The sequence below is a fragment of the Tauraco erythrolophus genome, chromosome 16 (genome assembly GCF_009769465.1).
Source record: "Tauraco erythrolophus isolate bTauEry1 chromosome 16, bTauEry1.pri, whole genome shotgun sequence".
Lineage (NCBI taxonomy): Eukaryota > Metazoa > Chordata > Aves > Musophagiformes > Musophagidae > Tauraco > Tauraco erythrolophus.
This window is the reverse complement of record NC_141480.1, coordinates 16,509,333-16,530,811: the sequence shown is the minus strand read 5'-3', so window position 1 is coordinate 16,530,811 and position 21,479 is coordinate 16,509,333. Positions and strand designations below refer to the sequence as shown.

Sequence of the window (21,479 nt, the reverse complement as noted above, 5' to 3'; positions counted from 1 at the left end):
CAGAATGGTGATTGTGGACTTAGGCTGCTGCAACAGGTGCCAGAGCTGAGCTTATGTGCTCTTTAAAATATATGTCCTACAGATACATTATGCGTGTGTTTGTAAAGCAGATACTGGAGCCCGAGCTTGGCCCTTACAGAGGAAGCTTTGTGGTGAGCTGCTTTGCGTGCAGTAGCACAGATGGCGGGCGCCCTCGGCGAGTCGGGGTGAGCAGAGCTCGCGCCTGAGCGAGGCTGAGGCGGGGCACGTAGTTGCCACCCCGGTATTCTGAGCGGCCTCTCTGTGCTGCCACGAGTGGGCTGTTCCAGCCGGAGCAACCGCAGTGCCCCGCAGAGGGACGGGAGAGGGAGCTGGCGGCCCCCGCGGGCAGCGCTGCGGGAGCGGGACCGCGGGGGCGGGACCGCGGGGGCGGGACCGCGGGGGCAGGACCGCGGAGGCGCTCCGCGGGCGCGGCGCTCCCTCGGGGCGCTCAGATATCGGCTGTGGAAGCCCGATCTCCACTCCTCGTTAGTATAGTGGTGAGTATCCCCGCCTGTCACGCGGGAGACCGGGGTTCGATTCCCCGACGGGGAGACATGGGCAACATTTTCTTCGCCTGCCCGGCCGCGCCTCCCCGCGGTGGGTTTTTATTTCTCCTTCTGTCCGTCCGGTAACGGATCCAGTGCATGAGGAAGAGGAGAGCTGGGCAGCGGCGGGAGTGGAGCAGAGCCCCCGCACCGGGCACGGCGGGCGCTGCCCGCGGAGCGCAGCCGCCCGCTGCGGTACCGGCGGCCGCCCCCGCGCCGGTCCGGTCGGTGCCGGCGGCCGAGAGATGCGGAGACAGATGGACGTGAGCTCACGGGAAGCGGGTGAGGGCGGCGGGGGCGCCGCGGGCACCTCGGGAGGGTGCCCGGTATGTGCGGAGCACAAGCTTTTGTGGTGCTACGGTACACAGAGGCAGTGATAGACCCCTGAATTAATTTCTGATTTAGCTGCCTCTAGTGCCTCTTCTAGAAGAAATCTAACCTTAATTTTAAAACTAATTAATCTATCACAACCCCTGAAAATTTGTAAGAGACTTAACTTTTCCTTATTGTTGCAATTTGGTACCTTATTTCAAGTGTGCATCTCCTTATCATCATCTCCGTTATTAAATTTATATGCCAACCATCAGAGGTATTTAAATTTTGACTAAAGCACATTTTTGAAAGCAAACTTTCACATGAAAACTGTGTAGTTTCTTTAACCAGTCCAGCAAACATATACGACTCGCAGTAGTTCCAAGAGGTTCTTTGAAAGAATGAAAAAGCCATCCCACGTCAGCAGCTTCACTGTCAACAGCAAGCTGCCCGTTGTGAAACCGGCGTCACACCTCTGCTGCCAGAGCAAAGCCTGGTTCTTGGCACGTTGGCTTCTGGCAGCTGCAGAAGTTGTTACTGCAGGCCCGGCGCTGGCGTTTGTTCCGAGCTGGATGCCAGGAACATAAAACAGTGATCGGCCCTGTCATGAAGCCCAGCCAGTGCTGTATGCAAAACCTCTGGTGTCGACCTGTGAGTCTGAAGGAGTATGGCATGGATCTCTGCACGCTGCAGGTGCCAGGCCCTGCAGGTAGCACAGAGGGGAGGACAGTGCCGGGCTGCGCACTGGGTGGCTGCCAGCACCCACGTGCCTGAGCTGATCCCACTGTCTCTTTTACAGTTTTCTTGCTTTTTCTTCTAGAGCTTGCATTGCCTTTGCAGGTGGTGATTAATACTGATATGTGGGATCGAAAATGTGGGATTCTGGAACTGAAACTGCAGATGCCGGCTGGGTCAGCTGCAGGTCCCACTTGCACGTGGGGAGTGTCTGCAGCACATGCCCTTTGAGTCACAGGCTTCTTACTAAATGTCTTTGGTAACTTTCAGGGAGAATTATTAAACATCTCATACAGAAAGAATACTTAAATTTAAGTTTCTTGATGAGCAAGAGTTTTGCTTGTTTGATTGCTTTACTCCAAGCAATGTGTTTGCAACTATAACCCCCGTTCTAGAGCTTCTCCTTGAAAATTTGTATGTCCCTCATCTATGCTTGCAGAGCTTTCTCTAGCTCTTCTAGAGCAAGGAAATCCAAACCAGCTTCAATTATCATGTTAGTGATCATCTGTCAGTTTGTGCCAGCTTCTGCAACTCTTTCTCCTAGAAGTGGTGGTTGGTTCCAGATGGGCTTCACTGGGAGGCCGAAATCACTAAAGTGAACTCAGCTTAGTTCTAAGGTTATTTTCGAACATATTTGCTAGGTTTTCTTAAACTATGTTTTATCCAACCTAGACGATACTCTGGGACACCTGCTTGATCTGGGAGTGCTTCCATGGACACGGGTGTTTGGGGCACCACTGGGGTGTGCCCCCACTTCACAGCCCACCGCAGGTGATGGCACAGGGGTGCTGCACCCCTTAGCTGGCCCTGAGGAACCTCTACCACCGTCACAGGGACAGCAGTGACACTCGACAAGAGCACATCATAATGATCCTGCTTGTGAGCGTATGACCCAAAACTTGAAGTGACTTACAGAGATGTGTTTAATTTATCTTCAGCATTCACAGGCTCCCACAGCTGCTGCGGGACTTGTCAGCGTGGTGTGTGGTGCTGCTTGTGTTCCTGCTGTCAGCAAGTTCTGCATGACGTGAGTATAAACAGATGAGGCTGCTCCGGAGGAAGGGTTAAGCCTTGGCTTCTTGAAAGGTGAAGCACTAGCATAGACATTATCTTTCACAAACGGATGCAGTGTTGAAGGTGAAGTTAGGTTTGCCACTTTCTGGACTCTTATGTTTAGGACATGCAGTTTAACATCAAAAAACTTGTATTAGAATGCAATTTGCTGGTACGATAAGGCTTTTGGTCACTCTTGGCAGTATTTAATCAATACATCGCTGGTCTCTAGTGACTTTAGTTACTGGATTGTAGGATTTGGAACAGATTATTTGAAATCAGAGGCTGTCAACAAAATACTAAAGGAAATGTCACACCTAAAAGCCCAGTCACTGCAGCTCGCGCTGGTGGAAGGTGTTGCTGGAGAAAAAAAATTCCAGCGCTTTTAGAGAGGCTTCTTAACAGCCCTTTCAACAGATACGAAACTAGACGTGTTGAAATAACACTCATCACTTATGTGTTTGTTTGAAATATGATTCTAGTTTATAGTATCTTTCATGATTTCATTCAAATGCCTGTATTCTCTGAAGAAATACACGATGGCTGTCCTACCCTGTCCCACTCCCATGCACGCAACAGCAGTATTTTACTCAAAGTGAGTATCTTTTTCAGGCTCTAATAACCTGCTTGTTGGTTCTTTGTTCTCTGTCTTCAGAGATGTGGTCATCCTCTTGAGCTGTCATTTTTTAGCCTGGTGTGGGCTTATAAATGTATCTTTCTGAGACTATGAAAACTAAAGCTGGGGTTTTTGTCACAATATGGTCCTTTTAGAGAAGATGAGATACTTCTTATTTTAAAAATAAATTAAAGAATTCATTCCTTCAGTTCTGGGCTCTGCTTTCCCTGCTAGTTGGCTATGGATAATATTTGGGTAAATTGGTGGAAAACATGCCTTCATCTTTTAAACATTATTTCCAATCCCTATTTTTAAAAAAAGGTGTTGTTTTGCGTTTTTTGTTAATCAGGTGACTCCCTCATGCCCCACAGAGCAGCTCTGCAGGAAGCAGCCTCTCCCCAGCGCCTGGCTAGTCGTTTCTCAGCACGCAGGAATTGCTGCTGCACGTCTGGTGAGCACTACATCTGTTTCAGCTTCTTATCCCTACCCGTAGATGCCCCCGAAAACCTGCACAGGCTGAGCACCTGCAGTGCTGCATCCTTTCGCTTGGCCCCAGCAATGCGCACAGCCTGATGCCCATCAGACCTGTAAGTGCCTCCTTGGATTCAGGTCTGGCCCCCATGGAGCTTGGCGCTTCTCTCAGCACCTGCAGCGGTGCCTGTGGAGCCGGGCTGGGGCTGGGCTGAGACGGGGTGAGCGTTCTTTGCAGGAGAGCGAGCTGTTCCAGCTGGGACTAAATGCCCTCCAATGCCCTGCGTGCTTGGTATGGCTGTGTTTCAGAGCACCACGCACAGATGAGTTATTTGTCCGGTGGTGCCAGTAAAAGCTCTTGCGAGCCTGAGATGGCGAGCGTAAATAGACTGAAAGAGGTGAGGGAGGTGTTGCAGATGTGCGACGGGCTCTTCCGTAACCCTGGGCAATATGTACCTCTCCTGCCACAAACTCTGCCCTTGGCAGGGTGGCGAAGTGAAGGCTTCGAGTGAAACTGCTCAAGCAAGTTTTCTTTGCTGATTTAGGCTTAATAAAATCTTCCTTAAGCCTCTAAATTGCTTCTGCAAAACCTGCCGTTGGTCCTTTTAAGCCATCTGTTGTCACCTTCAGCCCCGGTGCTGCTATGAAAGCGGATCTGTGTTCCTTCATCGTAACGGCACCCTGTCTGCAGCTAATACCTTTCCTTCTAGGGCAGCAGCTCCTGGGTCTCGCCTTCACGCGAATCCAGCGGTTCTGGTTAACACCCGGGTAATGCCTCGCGGCGGCAGCTGAAGGAAATGCCTCCAGCTGGTGCTTGCATTTAAATGTTTGCACTCGCCTGTTCCCACTGGGCTAGCTGAATAGCAAAATATTGAGTTCAGTGCACTCTCACTACTTGATGTTTTTATCATTTAAGGCTTGAGACAACTTGGAAATGCTTAAAATAGCGTGAAAATCCCTGTGCTGGCACAGACTCTCAGCCTTATTGGAAGGCTGTCTGCTCCTTTCCTGGTGTAAAAGTTTCATATGTTCCACAGAGCAATTATGGTAAAGAAAAATTTTAAATAACCAAACCTATATGACAGTTATCATTTAAATAGTAATCCATAGCTTAAGGGTGTCAGAATAACAAGTTGACTGAAAAATAAATACTGATGTCAAGCAGCTGTCCCTTGGGTAAGTATCCTGGCTTCAGTGGGCTCCTCTAATCCCATTGATTTCCACAATCTTTCCGCAAAGGCATTAAATGAAACTTTGTCCATATAAACTACAAATAACTACGCTATTGCCAAGTTCTGTACATTGGGAATGTAATATGTAACAAGCTGAAAAACTTCTTGGAGGGAAGGAAGCGGGGAGAAGGGTTATGGGAAGCAGGTGAGCGTCTGTTCCTTACGGCAGCTCAGCTGTGGGAGCAACAGCTCGTCCTGGTGCAGGGAGCCAAGCCTTTCCATGTTCATCGTGCCAGTGGGTCTGTTCACATGGACAGGCTTCCCCCACTCCTCGTTTTAGCGGCTCTGGCCCTGGCCTTTTCCAGACTCTGTTTTTCCAGCCATCGATGCCCCGGGCTATGCATTCGCTAGAGTCAAGGTGAGGCGACTCTGCCCTTTCCCTGCCGGGAAGGGTCTGGTCCCTGCAGAGGAACCAGGACTGGGTTCCATTTTTTGGAAATGACGAATCCAAAATAGAAGACACCAACTTCAGCAATGGGATGGGTGCAACCCTCTAGCCCCCTCCCACCATGCGGAGGGCCCATCCAGAGGGTGGGAAGTACCAGCATCCCTAAGAGAGCTGGTGGCCGGCTGAGTGGGGTCACACCCCCAGCGCAGGAGGACACCTATTCGTTTCAGTGTAACGAGCTTACGACAGGTGACCAAAGTCTTCCTGTGGATGTTTCAGACTGCTTTAACTAAACCTAATTGCTACTTTAATTTCTCTGTGAAGGCAGTCCTCTGACGTGACAGCTGACTTGCCCAGGAAAACACAACTGCCAATGTATCTGTCTCCGTTCTGTAACACAGTGCTGTTTGTTCCCGCTTTGTGTAATTAATCCTAAAATCTTGGTTGAACTCTCCTCTTCGGAAGTGACCTCCGTGTTGCTATTTGTAACAGAGGAATATGATTGGGGGTAGGAGGGACACAGACTGCTTTTACCACCATGGTATTTGTAAATAATGTTATGGACAACAGATAGCAGGTTTGCTCTTTGAGCATTGAACTTCAACCAGGTGTCGTGGTTTAGCCCAGCTGGTAGCTCAGCAACCACGTGGCCGCTCGCTCCCTCCTCCCCCTCAGTGGGATGGGAGGAGAAAATTGGAAGAAACAGAGTAAATTGCGTGGGTTGGGATAAGGACGATTTACTATAACAGTGCAAAAAAATGAGAAAAGAGTAATAACAAAGATAATATTAATAAATAGAGAGAAATACGAAAGGAGCAGTACGAATGCTCGCCGCGCCGACTGCAGAACCCAGAGCGCCCACACAGCCCAGCCTGCTCGCAGTCGCGATCGGTGGTGAGAAAAAGCCCCTCCCTCGATGAGCTCCCTCAATATGTAGTCTCGGGGCATGACACGTGGTATCGAATAGCACTCTGAGAAATTCTGGTCAGTTGCCCGAGCTGTGCCCCCTCTCACTTTTCCTGTGGAAGGTTAACTATCTTAGCCAAACCCAGGACACCCAGGATATCTGATCTAGTCATAACCTCCCTCTGCTACTGACACCTCTCCCTTGGCATGGTCTGCTTTGGGAAATGACAGCTTTGGCTGTTAGACTAGAGACGGGAAGGAAATCTCTTACGTTGGTATCTAGCAGCTGAGATGGCCAAATTTCACATGTAAAGATATTTGAGACTATCGACGTGTTTCGATGCCAATGCCCAGCCCTGCCACGTGGTGCCCGCCTGCTGCAGGCGGGCACAGGGCATTTCTTGGCTCTCTCCGACAGCGTGTCTTGAGCGCTGTAAGAGATCTTTGGCTAAATGATAAGCCACTTATCTTCAAAGGGTATATTTTTTATTTAACTGTAAATAAATGCTCCACTGTGCTGGCTAATAAAGCTGTCTCTTTGGGCAAAAGGATGACTCAGATTTAACCTTAGCTGTTAAGTCAGTAAGTATCTTTTTTTAACAGTATGCACATGCTCACACACCCTTTCAAATATTTCTGAGAAAGAGCAGAACACGTGGTCACCAGCTGCAGCCAGCTCATCCTAAAACATTGCCCTCACGGTCTCATTCGGGTGCAGAGGAAATCCTGATGCACAAACGCTCGAGTTCTCCGCAAGTGAGATGCTAAATAACACATAAGAACACTTGTATCTTGGCCTTTAATACTAGAGACAGGTTCAGATTATTTTTGCAGCAACTCTAATGACTAGTTGTTGGCTTTTTCTTTTTCTTGTTCAGATACGTTGTTTTACCATCCTGGATAATTTTAGAATGCCAACATAATGCCAACAATGCATCTGCTGAGTGAGGATATTCACTTCATCTCAACACAGCCTGATGTTTCCAGAAACGCTTCCGCCCTTGCAGGAGTCCCAAGGCGGAGACATGAATGTGAGCAGCTCCTAGCAATGTGGAGCGACTTTGCTGCTTTCTCCTAGGCACAGCTTTATTTTTGGTGTGCCTCATGTTTAAGCCCAGGGTCATGCCTGGGAGACAACGGGAGGTACTTCCTTTATGTGAATTGTCTGACTGTTCATTCTTGATTGTTTTGGCTTTATGAAACAGATTTTCTTCTTTACAGTTGCGATCTCCATGAAATTGTAGGTGACTGCCACAGACTCATTAGGCATCAAGGAGAAAATGAAATGATGCAGAACGAGTTTGTGCAGTGAGCCAGGAGCACACCGGCACTGCTGCTGCTGGGGCTGCTCACAGGCACCAAAACCGAAGGTCGTTTTGTGCCCTCGGGAGGATCACTTGTTGTCCCCACGCGGGAGCTTTCAGTCTGAGCAGCCCTTGGCACACACAGCACCCATGGCCAGCACCTGCCCACGCTGCCCGTGGCACTGACCGCAGCACAGGGGCTGCACGGCGGTTCATGGCACGTCATGGGGCTGGGAGAAAAGCTGCTGCAGGGAGGAGGCGCATCAGCGACCTCCAGTATTCCTCTGCTGGCTTGTTCCTGCCCTTTTAAAACTCACACGACCTTTTCTCATCAGCAGAAGGAAAACTACACTTCCCTGGGATCCGGCTCGAAGGCTCTGCAGGTGGCATGAAATGCATTTAACAGCTTTTTAATATTAAAAAGCTCTGGGTTTGTTTAGAAGCATTACCAGCATGATTACAGTGGGAGGTGACATTAAAAGTATCGAGCAAACCAAAACGAATGTAGTTTTGTTGCTTTGCTATCTCTGTCCCCACTGCTCATGATGCTTTTTCCTTCTTCTGAGCAGCAGCTGGGTCTAAGGGCTGTGTGATGCCCCCCACTGCTTTGGGCCCGGTGGCAAAGAGCTCCGCTTTGCCCTTGGAGGACTCGGGTCTCTGTGTCCCCCGATGCAGCTCCCCAGGCACTGGGACAGAAACCAGCCTCTTGCACAAGTCGCGATACACATCTCTGCCATCGCTCTTCAGCTGACCTCTTAGCTTGATTGTAAACCTAAATGCCTTCATCCTCCATGGAAGGGTTACTCCCTGTAATGCACCCTGAACGTGGCCAGGGAGGTGTTTGCAACCCGTCCTGCACAGGATGAGCTCGCGGCTCCGAGCCCTTCCTATGGTTATATCTGGGGATTACGTTTGTCCAAGACCCTTAATGACTCTGTTTGAAATGGAAGCAATGCTTAGTGCCTTCTCTTCATCATGATACTCTAACTTAGACATTCAGGCCAAAAAAATCAGCTATGCCGATAAGTTTGTTGTATGAAACACGTTACACGTGGCTGATAACCACCTGCTCCGCAGGTCTGCCGCGCGGGGCGGCCCTGGGGAGGGGACGCTGGGTGCTGCAGTTCACAGCCTCGGCGCGGTCACTGTGCCCGTCGTCCACTGCGTCTCCAGCCTCCAGATTTCCTTCCGCTGGGGGATGGTAATTAAGCTGTCTCAATCAGGATGCAGGCTTGCAGCATCAGTCCACAACATATGGAACCAGCCCTAGGGACGCCCAGGGTGCTTGCCGACCTCCCCTGGGTGCTGCTGTGTGCTGGTGAGGAGCAACCAGCTGAGGAGGGTTGGGTGATTTACTAGCTGAGATAGAGACAGCGCGTGTGTCGGTGATGCGTGTGCTGTGCTGTGGGAAGCATTGCTGTGTGCTGAAGGTGCTTCAACAAATACTATCACAACTTAGTCCTGCGAGATACCAGACCCAGACCTGCTGCCAGAAGTAGAAATGGTGGATGCATAAAGCCCGTATGTAACACCAGCAGCCACTCAAGTTATCTCCCCATTGATTTCTTTTCTTTTTCAGGACAGATTTTGCCAAGGAGCTTCATCAGTGTGGAGCTACATGGCAGGTATTTGGATTTTGTCCATATGTAATGGCTTCTGTTATAAAGCTATTTCATTCTCATGTCCCACATGGAGAGGGAACCTAAATTTAATGATTGGATGTGCCTCTTCTTCTTCCAGCAAGCTCTTCTAAGAACGTATTTAAGTGGGCACCATGTTACAAGCACGTAACTGAATGGATACATGGCAGAGCATTTCTGTACGTCCCCAGGGGTGCTCCCAGCCCCCGTGTTGGAAGCCCTGCCCAGGCAGCGTCAGTCCGGAGTTTGCCCTTACTGCAAAGACAGAGCCAAGGACGCCCTGTGAAGAGGCGTTTGGAGGGAGCTATGGTGCCTGAGAGGATGGTTTCCCTGTGTCCTACTGCATCTGTGCCAGGCTGTGTTTGCGTAAGTAAAATAAGGCTGCAAGGCCTGGGCATTATTCACCCCTCTGTGCAGTGCATTGAGTGCTCGATGGAGCTGACAGCACAGGGCAGAAGGGCCTCTGGAGTGGGGTTTCTCTGAGGATGTTCCTCAGGTAACTGTTGAAGCCGAGTCCTGGAGACCTCTTCTGTTTGAGTGGTCTCTGCACAAAACCTTCACTTGGGTTAATCCCGTAACACAGGACAAACATCCCACTCTACTTCTAGACCAGGCTGCTCTGTTCAAAATAAATATAAAAAAAAAAAATCCCCCAAAATGACAAAACCCATCCCAAATAAACAGCTGGATACTAGTAAAGGAGGTGGGAAGCACACAGCCCACTGCGCACACACCGTAATTTAGCAAGCTCGGAGAGGAGGAAGAGGAGGTCGCCACACAGACGGTTAATGCGGCGCAGTTGGGAATGCAAAGGTGCAGTGCCCCCAGAAACACGCGCAGCCCCGCTCATGATTTATTACCCTGCGCGGAGGGAACGGCTGTGTTTATAGGAGGGGGGAGCTGAGCCCGAGAGCAGGGCTGAGCTCCAGGGGGGCACCGGCAGGAGCCACCGCCCCGGGCTCTGCTCCCCTCTCCTGCCCGAGGAACGTTCACCAACTACCTGCCGGCTCCTGCTGCACGGAGACTTTTCCTGAGCAGCTTCAGAGGCAAAAGCTGGGGGAGCGGATTCGCTGTGGTCCTGACGCGCTGCAGTTTCTCTCCGAGAGGCTGGGTCCACACGGCGAGGATGGAGGCGCCGGGGAAGCCCCCCCTGCGGCGGTGCCTCAGCGACCACCCCAGGGGCTCCTCTGGCAGGACCTGGGACAGCTTCTGGAAGAGCGCACGGGAGAAACGCCTCGCAGGTCAGTGCAAAGGCGCTCGCGATCCCGTGCTGGTGTGAACTGAGCATCAGGGCTACGGCCTTGGTAAAGGAAAAAAAAGATGTCGACTTTTCTGGCCTCTGAATGCTGCTGTGTTGCACCAGGGTCCTTGCCTTTGCCTGTGCTGCTTTCGTCCTTTCCGAGGCCAAGTGGGTGTAGAGCTGTGAATTTTCAGGTTTAGCTAGAATTTTGTCTCCAGTTTTCAATATTTATACCTGCTCTTTGGCTAGAGTTTTATAGACGTTTTAAAATACAAAGATGTCAGTCAGCTGCGCAGCGCCCAACAGCCTCTTCTCGAGGCACACGAGTAATTTTCAAAGCTGTGTGACCACAAGTGGTGCCAAGGACAAGCCCAGAAATAAGCCTGAGGGAGTAAATGAAGGAATATTCCCTTAGATACCAGCTTTTGGGTAATGATACATAAAGAACTCAGTACAATATAACAAAAATCACGTTCTAAGAAACTAGTTAGTGCACAGACAAACACGCTGCTGGGCTGTGGCTTGGGGAGGGAAGTGTGAGCGTTGCATGGCAGGATGAAATCAGTGCTTCTGAAACGCACGCTAAACAAAACCTCCTGCCAGAACAGCAGTGCTGCTGGAAAGACCTTTGGGGACTTTAAGCCTGGTATAGTGCAGTGAAAATCCGTATGCTCTTAGGAGCAGCGAGAAATACTAGGTAGGTGAATACAAGGAGTTTCTTCCAGAGCTTTAATTTCAAATCTGGCAGATTTTCAGAGTGAAGTTGATAGAAAAGTTGTGGATAAACCCAGGTATGATGGAGGTAAACCTTTCCAGAGCATCTCTGAGTGCACAAAGTTCTGTCGTGTCCTGGTAACAACTGTTGCAGGCAGCCCAGCGCTGGAAGGCAGTGCCGAGGTTATTTTTAAGTTGAAGTCCAAAGTTTTCAGTGGACAAGGGGTGAAAAACCAATTCATTACTCACCTTTTGCCTGCACTGACTGCAGCAGGAGCCAATTTGATGTAAAGCCAAATAGGGAACTCCTGTTCCAGTTCATGCTTTCTTCCTGCTGCCGTTTGTTGCTGTTATGCTCTTGGGTGTTGCTGATGGACTCACAAGGATTCTAATGAACAACTTGGGCAAAAATAAGAGACTAGGTAGTGGGGAGTAGCTTGACTAAAACAAGTGAAACATGAAGTCTCCAATTTGATCCTTTCAATTTGGAAATCCATGCCCATCAGAGCAATACTGAGGTTAAGGATGGACACCTGCAGAAGGGGGATTGTAAAGGAGCAGGCGGTGCCGAGGGCTGGTGTGAAAGCAGAGCAAAGCTCTGACCAGGCTCCTCCTGCTGGTACAGCAAATACTAGTGGCTTTGTTACAGGCATGAGGCTGAGCCAACGCCTGGGTCAAGCTAACTCCTAGCACATGGGGAAGGTCAGCTTCTAGGTTCAGATCTGAGCTTCCCAACTGTTCTATGTATTTGCGCAAAATTTGAGGCTGCTCTGATCCTACCATGAAGAGTTTAGATCAAGAGCTGACTTCTGTCACTCCAAGGCCCCTGGATTTTGCACCATTTAATGTCTGCTGGGGCTGGTCAAGTGCTCTGCTCAGGCAGACTGATCTGCTGCAGGCCCAATGGGCATCACGCTGCTGGCGGGCTGTGCCGCAGCTCGGCTCCATCAACACTGCCGGGAAGTGGGCAAGTCCTTGGAGGAACAGGCAGGTGGGTTTATTGCCAACCTGGGAACACACATGGTGATACCACCTCGAGAGGCTTGTCTGGTGCCTGTGCTTTGCAGGAAGGTTTTGGGTGTGCTGCATAGTGAAATCATACGGACACAGCCACTTGCAACTGCTGGACAAAAAATACATATAGTGTGTTCTTTGTCTGGAACCGAGAACTTCTCAACCTTGACAGATGCAAATGCATGGCAAAAACCCTTAGAAATAGTTTGCTTTCCTGGCTAAATCCACTTTTTTACCTTCATGTTGTCATCTTTAAAAACAAATAAATAACAACACCAGATTGTTCTTATTGACCTTAAAATTAACTTGTCTTAAAAGTTAAAAAAATTCAAATAGCAACACTAGATTGGTCCAAGAGGGCGATTGGGATATGAGAGCCTGACCCTGCCTGCAGCGTGCTGACTCTCCAGCTTTCCCGGTTCACTTCTTAACATCAACGTCTCTGGTATCTACTTGGTGAGTCTTGAAATGTAATAGGTATTTATAAGCCCAAGCATAACTAGAAAGCTCTTAAGAATGACTGCCACAAAGCCCATTTTCTAAAAGTTTCTTTTCTTCTACCTGATGTTGTCACGAAAGCTGACGCTGGTGTGGTCAGTGCAACGTGGGATTTTGGGGTGGCTGCTGTTCAGAGAACCAGCCTGAGCTGACAAGGCTGAGGGTTAGTTCTGGTTCCTCTTCAGTTTTCATGTTTACAGAAACACGTGAACTTTAACCTGCATGTTTTTTCAGGAAGCTTTTCCAGGATGTCAAAAATAACACCTCTGTCTGCCCAGCTGCCTGCCCACACATGGGGCTCGGGGGCTGCGCTGGAACTCTGCGCTGCGGCATGGAGGTGAGCACTGGGCTTGCTATGCAAAGTGCCTGTCATGTTCCTCCTCTCTGGCACGTGGTTCCCATCCCCAGCAGGGAGCTGGCAGCATCTCAAGCAGGGCAAGAGGAAAAAATGTTCTAGTTACTGAAAATGGCTTTCTAGATTATTGGTTTTTTAGAAGCTCGGTGCTCAGGTTGCACAGAGCTCTTTCCACCTGTGGCTTGCATTCATCCTGCAGAGACAGGAGATTCTGTAGCAGTATTTCCACCCAGCAATCCACTGTTCTTTTGCCAGTGGGGCGTCCCTCTCTTCAGCCCCGAGGCTGCATTCAAAGGAAGTCGAAGCTGCCACCACCAAACGGAGATATTTCTTTTTTTCCCCTGAGCCTACAGGCTCTTTATAAAAAGACCTTTCAGAGGTGCCAAGGGGCTTAACTGTTATTGCAAACACCCCTGTTCCTCTTTCAAAATGAGAAGCAAGTTATTGTTTGGGCTGAGGATGTGTTTCAGTTTGGAAGTTTATTGATGCTGCAAGCGAGGCACAGTAACGAGGGGTTTCTCACATGTACATACGAGCTGTGTTGGTCAGTAGGAGTATTGAGCATGAGCATTACTGAGGAGCAGAAGTAACACAAATCCTGTCAATGGATGGTCTCTTTCTTCTGTAAAACAATAGCCAGAACTTAAATTGCAGCTCTTCCAGACAATATAAATAAAGTTCAGCATGATTAGGAAGCCTTTTGGGAGCTCAGAGTTCAGGTATTTGCTGTTTATCAGGAAGGTTTGTGTTATCCCTTCTGTCCTCGGGTCCTGGACTTCAGGTCTCACACCATATCACGAAGGTCAGCCTTCAGGGCTAAATTTCATTGCAATTCTGGGTTTCTCAGAAAAAAAAGGTGTAAAATAGTAGTCCTGATATTAATTGGAAAATATATATACACATACATAGATATTGAGAGAAATGGCATATCAGAGTATTTTTTACTTTAGAAAATAATATTTCAACAAATAAAACTCTTCCAGTAGTTTCCTATGAAAAAGTATGTACCTCTCATTGAACCCAGCCTATCCCTTTCCAGGGTGACACAGTTTAGGTGGTACTTAAAATCCCAAGATATAGCTATCTCAAAAACCCATAGAGATCATCTCTTATTCCAGAACCAAACTCCTGGACTTTTGCAATCCAGATCTCTGCTCTTTAACGTATTTTAACGCTATGAAGCCATTCACAACAGCAGTTCTGGCACTTTGTTTGGCCAAAGCTGTTCTCTGCTGCTGTTGCGTGTGCCCCAGAAGCATGGGCCTTCGTCCCAAGGGCTGTGCTGGCACGCGTGCCATTGGTGGTGGCACGGGTCAGAGCTGAAGTTTCTGTAGATATTAAATATGATCTGATACTTGTCAGAGGAGAAAAATTATTTTTAATATAGTCTGTCTGATAGATTTACATTAGAGAAAAACGGGGGAAAAATTAGGCATGACAAACTCCTTGCTTTGTCAAAGTAATTCTTCATGGTCTAATTGTGTTGTTTTCTGTGCAGCAACAGAGGCATTTTAAGTTATTGTGACTGAGTTCAATCATGCCTGAGATATCATTGTCTTCTACTTAATGGTGTTAAAAACAAAGCTAGCATCAAGAAAGCAACTGTATTCAGTAGAGCAAAAGATACAATTTCTTCTGTCTAATGTTATTGCATCTGTTCTCTTCTCAAACAATGTTGTGATGAGTCTTTCCAATGAGGGAATTAGGGAACTCTTCAGTGCACTTGTATTTCTGAGTCAATGCAGAGAAGAAAATAAAGCCCCAAGGAAGGTATCAGACCTGCTCTTAGCTGCATCCCTGGCCAGGGAGCTGTGCGAGCCCTTCCCGGCGGCTGCGTCCCTGGCACCCACAGCCTCGGGGGCCACGGGGTGTCACAGCAAGCACGGCCATGGGATCCTTCAGCAAGAGTGGGAACCCAGCAGGACACTGAGCACTGCAGCGAGCAATGCCGCGTTTGGTGCTGGTGTCCCTCCGTTGCACCTTGAGGTATTGGCTAGATTTGGAAAAGGAAGAAACTCCTGCAGCAAGCTGCAGTTTCAACCATTTGTTTCTATTTTGGGCTATAATATAAACCACACCAAGAGCTTTCGATGGGGACACAAGCCAGAGCCTTTTGAAACAAATCACTTTGTGCCAGTGCAACCGCTGCGCAGCACGAAGGGCTGCGAGGTAAAGATTTAGCAGCCTGTTTGGGGCTGGCTCCTCTCCTTTTCCCTGGATGTCAGGCTGTGCTCCATGCCGGGGGTCTCCCAGCCAGCGCCCCCAGGCTCGCAGGAGCAGAGGGACCAAGTCACCCGCCCACCACGCTGGAAAGGGGTAGGGGGCCAGGTGCACCCCTTGGCTCTCCTCCCTGGTCAGTCAGGAGCTTTATCCAGAATGCCTGTTGCCTTGACAAATATTTTGCAGTGTTGTCACAGGCACCCAGGGAGACAGCGGTCCCTCCCTTTCTGCCCCAACACCAGCGAAGCCATACGTAATCCTAAAAAAATGAAGCGTGCCATAGCCCGCACTGCATGCCTGCCAGCGCTGTGACGCAGGGCCATGGCTGGGTGCGGAGGGCTCCCTCGGGTTTGGGTGGTGCTGCCTCCCTTGGCCCCAGTGGTACCTGGCCCATCCTGTCCCCCAGGTAACACAGCCCACCTGGGCCTGAAGCAGACGTTTGTCCCCTGCCCAAGCTGCCTCTGCGCAGCACACCCACGCTGCTGGGTGCACAGGAACCTCTCTGGGGTGTGACGGGCTCTGGATGTGGGCAGTTCCCCCAGGAGCATCCCAGGGACTGTTTTGCCTTCCAGGGAGGTCACCACAGGCTTTGCGTTTGCTTTGTGACCTGGTGCTCTCCTCTCCTGCCTTGTCTGTACAAAACAGAGGGGTAGGAGCTGTGGGTTTTGCTGTGCCGGCAGCTCTGCCCGCAGCAGGGCACGTTGCAGAGCCCTAATGTGGAGCCCTGAACGTGTCTGATGGGAGCAGCAGAGAGGTGAGACCTGGCCGGGGCTGGAGGTGCTCAGGGTGCTGCAGGAGGCAGCCAACCATACCCAGCAGCGGCACAAGGCTGTCCCCCTGCTCAACCAGGTCACTGCCTCCTCTCCCAGCAGCAGCCATCTTGCTGAAACTGCTCCTGGGGCTCTCACTGAGCAGCACAGAGCTCTGCTGTGGGTGGCTGCACAAGTGGGGAGAGACACTGCCCTGGGCTGAGCTCACGCTGCTCCTGGTTATCTCAGCACAGCACCAACCATTTCTGACCTGCCCAGCTCTCCCTGCAAGAGCATTAGGACCAGGGCCTCCAAACATATGTTTTAGGGACTGTAGGGTGATTTGGCTTCATATGGGTTGAGGTTTCCCACCTTTGTAGATTTGCAGTCACACCAGAGACTCGTGTTGGCTCAAGCCTCCATGGAAGACATCCTTTCCTCACCTGTATGTATCGGCTGCCCATAGCCCAGCCTCTGCTGTGTGCCTGAGCACTCAGCTCTCCCAAGCCCTGTTTTAGATGAAACATCTTGTGTTGACTCATTTTGACCCAGGGGACCTTCCAGAACAGACAGTTGCACACCAGTTACACTGGGCTGTGAGACAGCAGCATGGAAATGTTTTTCCTAAGTATAAAGGACAGAGCCATGGGTAGTATTTGCTACCCTGTGCCAGATGCAAGAGCTCTGTTACAGCTGCTTCTCAGCTTGTCCCAGACTCTGTGAAGAAGCTCAAGCAATGGCTACCTGGGCTGAGCCTCCTCCTGGCTGCCGAGCGCAGCAGGACTGGAGTGTGCCTGGCTGACGTCCAGGGGGAGTTGGCTGGGAGACCCGCGGCATGGAGCACAGCCTGACATCCAGGGAAAAGTTGAGGAGCCAGCCCCAAACAGGCTGCTAAACCTTTACCTCCCAGCCTGGCGACGTTCTTTGCTTGCTTTAAGGAGAGATGCAGGTTCTGAGGCCAGGGCCAGCAGGGAAGTGTGATGAACATCAACCAGGGCTCTGCCACGTGCGATCCATGTCCCTTGCAACACAGGTGGGGGTTATGGGGCTGAGGTGGCATTTGGTGAAGGAACTATAATATTTTCCTCACCAAAACCTGCTGACTGGAACAAAAAGTCACGACTCCTAAGTGTTGAGAGAAGGGCAAACAGCATTCCCTGGTGTTACAGCACAAGCTTTAGGGCGTTTGTACGGAACCAGACCAGGTGGCAGCTACCTGGTGTCCTCTACCCAATGCTGGCCAGATATGGAGGTGTGGGGACTCCAAAGCCTACACATACATGACAATAATGCTCCAATTAAAAAGTATTTAAGATGTAAGTATATGGGCATCAGTGACCCTGAAAAGGTCTGTGAAAAAAGGGGAAGATGGTACCCTGCTCCCCATGTGACAGGATGGCCAAAACGCTCATGTGCCTTACATGCACAAACTCCAGGCAACTTCAGGGAAGAGCTGAAGAAGGTTGGTTACTCTTCTGAGGACAGCTGTTGCTATTGGTCCTGGGCTGCTGTGCTTGGCCCAGGCATCACAATTCAAAAAAGAAATTGGTAAAGTGGATAGTGATCGCACTGGAGACCACATAGGAGATCCAGCTACTGGATTGCTGTGGTTCCTTCTGGCCTTGAGGTCTCCAGCAATGACAGAGGGGAGCAGCAGGAGCCTGCAGTGCTCCGGCAATTTCTCTGCTCCTGCAGAGCCAGGTTTCCAGTGGGAGGAGGCTGAAACTCTTGACACTTGGAGGAGCCTTAGAAGAAGGAAAGTTTATTAAAAGAAAGGCAAAATGGTCATGTTCTCCTGGTGCTCTTTCTGGTTCTGTTTCCTTCTCTGATGCCAGCATCTACCCTGGCAAACCACCTCCATGTTGCTGCCCATATGGCTGCCAGCTGACCCACCGACTACACAACTTGTGCTCATTCACTGCAAACTGCACAGAAATGTACTGCTCTGTCTTTGTAAACAGGCTAAAAATATCGCTAAAAATATTCCTCCGAGGTCCTGCGAGTTCAGAGAGGCTGGGAAGGAAGCCGGGGTCAGGCTGCCTCCGGGGAGCAGGCGCAGGCGTCACATGTAGGCACGGAGCCACGTGTCCAGCTCTGCAGAAACAGGGGCTGGCTAGAAGTGGCCCAACGCATCAGACACAGCACCGGTGACCTGCTGCCCCAGCCCAGGCAAGCCAGTGGTGCCAGGTCTCCTCAGGTTAGTGCTAATTGCGCAGGAGGTGTGACTTGGAAAGCTGGATGAGAAGCCCAGTGTGGCAGAGGGAGCAGGCTGTGGTGGTGAGACTTCTCATGAAGCTTGGCTTTGGTTCTTTCTGTGCTTCTTCTGAAGAGTAATTATTCTTGCTTCTGTGTCACTGCATTGGGTTCAACGGTACCAGTGTCTTGCAGAATGCTGCCTTCTCCAGTCAACCAGGGGTAGCACTGTCTTCTGGGCCTCTTTACTGAAGGGTGCCCTGTGTGAGGCTTGTGTCTCCACTTTCTCTGATTTCAGGAGTCAAAAAAGACTCTTCTTTCAGACGTCCTATTTCAGAAGTACTTAAAGACTGAGTTCTGTTCTCATCACACCAGCGTGCCTTACTGAAGACCATGACTGTCCTAACCACATCCCAGTCAGGATAACCAGGACCCGTGTCTGGATGTCTCCCTCCACAAGTGATGCAGAAGCATGTTCCAGCTAGAAACTCATCAGGAGTTATTTCTGTTTGCTATATATGTCTGGCAGCCTCAAGGACCTGGAAGGTTTTTGGATTTTCCTTCATTAGTGCTTAACCTCGTTACCTGGTGTGAGACTGTGAAGCACAGAGTTAATTAGTAATGAGCACTGGTACCCCGTCAGGCATCTGTTGTGTGCTGTGAGCAGCTGCAAATGGAGACCAGGGATCAGCTCTGGTCTCCCAGCAATAACGGCAGTGGTGTCTGCTGCTGCACGCTGCCTGGTTTCTCCATCTCTCCACTGTGCTTGTAAATTTATATTTCCCCACATGAACTGTGGCGGTGGGAGCCGGGGACCAGCTGTCCTCGCTGGGCCTGTGGGAACTGCCTGCTGCTGGGCTGCTCAATCTAAATGAAGAGGGAATAGGTCCGAAACTATTCAGTTAATAAACGTGAATAAACGTGTGTGGTGGGCAATACGCAGTCATGCCCAAATACACTGCTAACATCCTCGAGTCTCTACCCGCCTGAAAAGCCAAGGGAACCCAACCCACCTAGCACTCAGATGGGCTGGTGTGGCAGTGGGTGCTGCCCTCTCACCCACTTGCGTTGCCCTTCCTGCAGCCCCTCTCTCCAGGACCCCACTGCCCTGATCTGCGACAGTGCCCAGCCATGCTCGCTGCACAGATCGGTCACGGTGAAAGAAATTGAAACCGTGGGCAGCTGCCTCTCGTCCAACCAGAATGAATTCGGTACAGAGGTTGTTTTAAAGAAGATAACCTTTGCTATGTGAAGGAGTTTTAGTGTAAAAGCAGTAGATCTGGCATGCTTTTCCCATTGCCTGTGGCCAACCCAGAGCAGCGTGTCAGGGGTGGTGTTGGCGCCGCAGCTCCAGGCAGTGTGCTGGGCAGCGTGCTAGGCACTGAGCTCATGCAGCTGGGCCATGCTCCAGTTTACTGAGGGTTTCTTACTGTTGTAACTCTAGTGCTTCAAGCATCTTTGCACGTTTCATTCCTCTCCGTCCCACAGCTGATTTATACTATATGCTTCCTGTATTTATCTCCCGTCAGTATTTCTTGCTGGGGCCTGTGCCACCCGCACCTTTGGCACTGTCAAACTCAATCCCTGTTGCACACTTAGCTGTCCATGCTGATGCGAGACAGCAGCGGAAGGGACTGCTGATGAATACCCAGGGAAAGAGAAAGGAAACGGCATGTCAGGGCCCTGGCGAAATGCGAAGAGCGGCTGGGAGAGGCTGTGACCGAGCTGCTCTTTCCCAGGGAGGATTCTCCACCCCGTCCTGGGTGGGATCTCAGCAGTTCTGCTTAAAGCCGAGCAGACGGCGTTGGAGTTCAGTTGCCCCGGGGAGGACTTACTTGCTTGCAGGGACACAGAAGTAACTTCTGCACAGGACAGTGGTACATTGCAGTTCACTCTCCCCATGGAAGGTAGGAGGAGGTTTATTTTATTTTATTGATTATTCTACTTCTTTAATGTTATTACCAGGAAACATGGCGTGAGCTGTTTTGGGGGCTGGAAAGGCGAAGGTGTGTGTCTGACTGCTCCCTCCTGGGATGTGCTGCTTGTATCTGGGCTCGTTAAGATGGAAAGTTTTACGGTGATAGATTTCGTTTGAGATTTAGGAAAAAAAAATGCAGCGATTAGAAATTTTGAAGCGTCGGAAAGTCACACACGGGGCGTTCAATGCTGCAGCAAATCCTGATCTCTGAAGGACGCGGTAACCCGTGAGGGCTCCGTGCTCGGCAGCGGTTTCTCCTCTAGAGGGTAGCAGCTGCCTGCGCTGCGCTGCGCTGTGCTGCGCTGCGCGGCCGGACCCGCTGCGCGGGGAGCGCGGGGCGCGGCTCGGCACGGCGGGGCACGGCTCGGCACGGCGGGGCACGGCTCGGCACCCAGCGCCGTTACGGACCGGCCTTCGTGTGCCCGCTGTCCCGCACCGGCTGAGCTCCCTGCGAGCACTAGCGAGTCCCTCCGGGGGGGTGCGCGGCTGCGCAGGAATGTACGCGCGTGCGTGTGGTTTATTTTGTTCTGCATCTCACGGATCATTAGTCACGAAATTCCACGTGCCGGCCAAGAAAGGGAGTTTTTCGTTTGTTAGATAAAAATTTCTGCGTCTCGCCGTGAGAGCGAGCCCCGGGCGCGCGGGGCAGCGGGAGAGGGCGCCGGAGGCTGCCGGGGCTCCGCCACCCAGGCGCGGCCCTGCCCGCGTGTGCGCAGCCGGAGCGGGGAGGGGTTTCCCGCCCGGGCCGGGGCCGGGGCAGGGCGGTGGGCAGCGTGGGAGCCGGGGAAGGAGCAGCAGCGCGCTGTGGCGGGGAAGGAATGCTGCCCTTGGGAAGATGTCAGCATCAGAGAAGGCCCGCGAGCCCTGATGCCTCTCCCTGAAAAGTAACGGCGAAAGCGATCTGTGTGCTGGGAGGGAAAAAGCCGAGGAGGGGAGCTTTGGGGTGAGTGCTCTGACCTGCAGCAGTGGGGTGGCTGTCCCGGCACCCGGCATGAGCAGGGGCTGGTGAGGGACAGTGTGTGCTGCTCCAGGTCTCAGCTCTCAGCCGTGCTCCAGGGTCCTCCTCATCCTCCTCATAGTGGGAGGAAGTTTTTGGGTACGAGTCAACCCGTCTCAGCTGGCTCAGCCTCCCTGTTGCTCTCCTGCCTTGCTCCTGCTGTGCCTGGGTACCCTCGGCAGTGCCGGAACCCCTGAGCAGCACCCCACGGGACAACTCTGTGCTGAAGCCATCCTGGCGATGCTCTGCAAGCAGCTAGGCCAGCTCCAGCTCCTCCTGTGCCAAAGCCTTGCTTTGT

The 21,479-nt window shown here is 51.1% G+C and overlaps 1 protein-coding gene and 1 non-coding gene across 2 annotated transcripts in view; both read left to right on the top strand.

Moving 5' to 3' along the window:
• Positions 1-501: 501 nt before the first annotated feature.
• TRNAD-GUC (transfer RNA aspartic acid (anticodon GUC)) lies at positions 502-573 on the top strand. The gene has a single exon. It is a non-coding gene; the product is annotated as a tRNA-Asp (tRNA).
• A 3,551-nt stretch (positions 574-4,124) lies between these two features.
• LOC104379797 (rho GTPase-activating protein 7-like) overlaps positions 4,125-21,479 on the top strand; it is a 63,314-nt gene continuing 45,959 nt past the window's right edge. Inside the window, 4 exon segments of the mRNA XM_086621830.1 lie at positions 4,125-4,188; positions 4,464-4,521; positions 19,290-19,417; positions 19,946-20,113. Coding sequence (XP_086477956.1) covers positions 4,125-4,188; positions 4,464-4,521; positions 19,290-19,417; positions 19,946-20,113 — 418 coding nt within the window.